Source organism: Otolemur garnettii, unplaced genomic scaffold, assembly GCF_000181295.1.
Source record: "Otolemur garnettii isolate 467f Iridium unplaced genomic scaffold, OtoGar3 scaffold00249, whole genome shotgun sequence".
NCBI lineage: Eukaryota > Metazoa > Chordata > Mammalia > Primates > Galagidae > Otolemur > Otolemur garnettii.
Genome location: NW_003852644.1, coordinates 789717 through 791996, shown reverse-complemented (window position 1 = coordinate 791996; position 2280 = coordinate 789717). Strand labels below are relative to the sequence as shown.

Sequence of the window (2280 nt, the reverse complement as noted above, 5' to 3'; positions counted from 1 at the left end):
GGCTTAGGTGATTCTCTTGCCTCAGCCTCCCAAGTAGCTGGGACTACAGGCGCCCGCCACAATGCTCAGCTATTTTTGTTGTTATTGTTGCAGTTTGGCCAACGCCAGGTTTGAACCCGCCACGCTCGATATATGGGGCTGGCACCCTACCCACTGAGACACAGGCACTGCCCCAAACATCAAACTCTTGGGCTTAAGTAATTCTCTTGCCTCGGCCTCCCAAGTAGCTGGGACTACAGGAGCCCACCACAATGCCCGGCTATGTTTTTTTTTTTACAAGTGAGCAAACGGGCAAAGTGTATTAACAACAGACAGTATGCTTCAGAGAAGGAACACATCTACATTTTTAAGTGGAGAACACCCTGGGATTAGAAAGATTTTTGCCCTGTATGCTGATTTTTGAATTCTGTGTTAATTTGTTTGCATGTAAAAACTCATGATTTTTCCTGGAAAGGGGGAAAACTTCCAGAATAGAGTCCTCCCATTCCTATCCCTATACAGCAGTTTTCAGAAGTTATCATTGTATTTGTAAAGTGTAATAGAACTGATGTAAATGCCCGGCTATTTTTTTTGTTGTAGTTGTCATTGTTTAACAGGCCAGGGCTGGGCCGGCTTGAACCCACCAGCTCAGTGCATGTGGCCGGCACCCTACTCACTGAGCTACAGGCGCCAGGCCTACTCCCTGATGTTTTATTTTATTTATGTATTTTTTTTAAGAGACAGAGTCCCACTTTATCACCCTCGGTAGAGTGCCATGGCATCACAGCTCACAGCAACCTCCAATTCCCAGGCTTAGGCGATTCTTTTGCCTCAGCCTCCTAAGTAGCTGGGACGATAGGCGCCTGACACAACCCCCGGCTATTTTTGTTGTTGTTGTTGTTGTTGTTGTTGCAATTTGGCTGGGGCCAGGTTCGAACCTGCCACCCTTGGTATATGGGGCCAGCACCCTACCCACTGAGTCACAGGCGCTGCCCACTGATTTTTTTTGTTAGAAACAGAGTCCCACTCCTGGGCTTAGGCAATTCTCTTGCCTCAGCCTCCTGAGTAGCTGGGACTACAGGCATCTGCCACAACGCCTGGCTATTTTTTTTGCAGTTTGGCTGGGGCCGGGTTTGAACCTGCCACCCTCGGTATATGGGGCTGGCGCCCCACTCACTCAGCCACAGGCGCCGTCCCTCATGTTTTATTTTGAAATACTTCAAACTACAGAAGAGCATTTACACACCCATACCCAGATCTTTGTTTTACATCTTTCAAAGTAAGCTGTAGAAGTCATACCATTTCACACCTAAATACTGAAGCCTAGAACTTCTAAAGAAATCATAGATTATCACACCCAAGACACCCAACACTGGAGGCAGACTGTCATCTGATAGCCCATTTCATGTAAGGAGGTCATCTGTTTTAAGTGGCTTCTTTCCACACTTAACAGGTCTTTCCCTCACAATGGAGTCCTTGGCAGGCACTTAGGTGTGTCAGAAACAAAAATGCAAAATGGAACTGGAGCACATCACAGACCTTGGACCAGAAATGGCCTGTGAGGCACTGAAAGAGACGCCACTGTGCAAGCTGATGGTCACACAGCTTGAGAACCACAAAGCCCAGGCAGGAGAGCACTGCTAGAGCTAAGTAGGTGGCTGAGGAGGTACTGCCATATCGCTGGTGGGCATGTAGGGCCTGCCCCACAGTGGCCACAATGTGAGCCCCTAGTGCAACCTCAAACCCACGGGGGTGCAGCAAGGCAAGGCTATAACTGGCCAGGGAGAGGCACTCAATGAAGAGGAACAGCCAGGGCTCCCAGCCCCTGTCTAGGTAGAGGCACCAGGCCAGAGGCCACGCAAAAATGGGCAAAGTGAGCCACTGATCAAGCACCGCCGCAAGGTGCGTCTGTGTCCAGATCCGCAGCCACTGCAAGGGACCGTATAGTAGTGCCATGCTGGCAAAGACAGCCTTCAGGTAGCTAACCCTGCTCGTCTCCACCAGGCACCCAAGGGCACTGGTATTCCTCCGTAGCCAGTACACTCCCAGGAACATGTAGGCCAAGTTCACAAGCGAGTTGAAGGGCATGGCCAGGAATGAAGGGAGGCTGGTTACAGCTGCTTCTGCATAGTGCTCATAGCCCACTTCGACGAAGACACCCTCAAAAATGCCTGTATAGATGGTGGCAGCACATAGGCAGGTGGCCACAGCCACATGGAGCAGGGCCTGCCCTGACTCTGGCTTCATCTGGAATCCTCAGTGTGACCTGGGACAGAGAGCTTAGAAAAACAGCAGCTGTGA

General features: G+C 50.3%; 1 protein-coding gene across 1 annotated transcript; it reads right to left on the bottom strand.

The window, feature by feature from the left end:
- Nucleotides 1-1225: 1225 nt before the first annotated feature.
- On the bottom strand, nt 1226-2280 carry TMEM187 (transmembrane protein 187). Its single transcript, XM_003802587.2, has one exon. It carries the CDS (start codon nt 2224-2226, stop codon nt 1426-1428), a length of 801 nt encoding a protein of 266 aa, XP_003802635.1. The 5' UTR covers nt 2227-2280; the 3' UTR covers nt 1226-1425.

What these genes read in the sequence shown, in the direction of transcription:
- TMEM187 (XM_003802587.2), bottom strand. Translation starts at nt 2,226, where the DNA reads ATGAAGCCAGAGTCAGGGCAGGCCCTGCTCCATGTGGCTGTGGCCACC.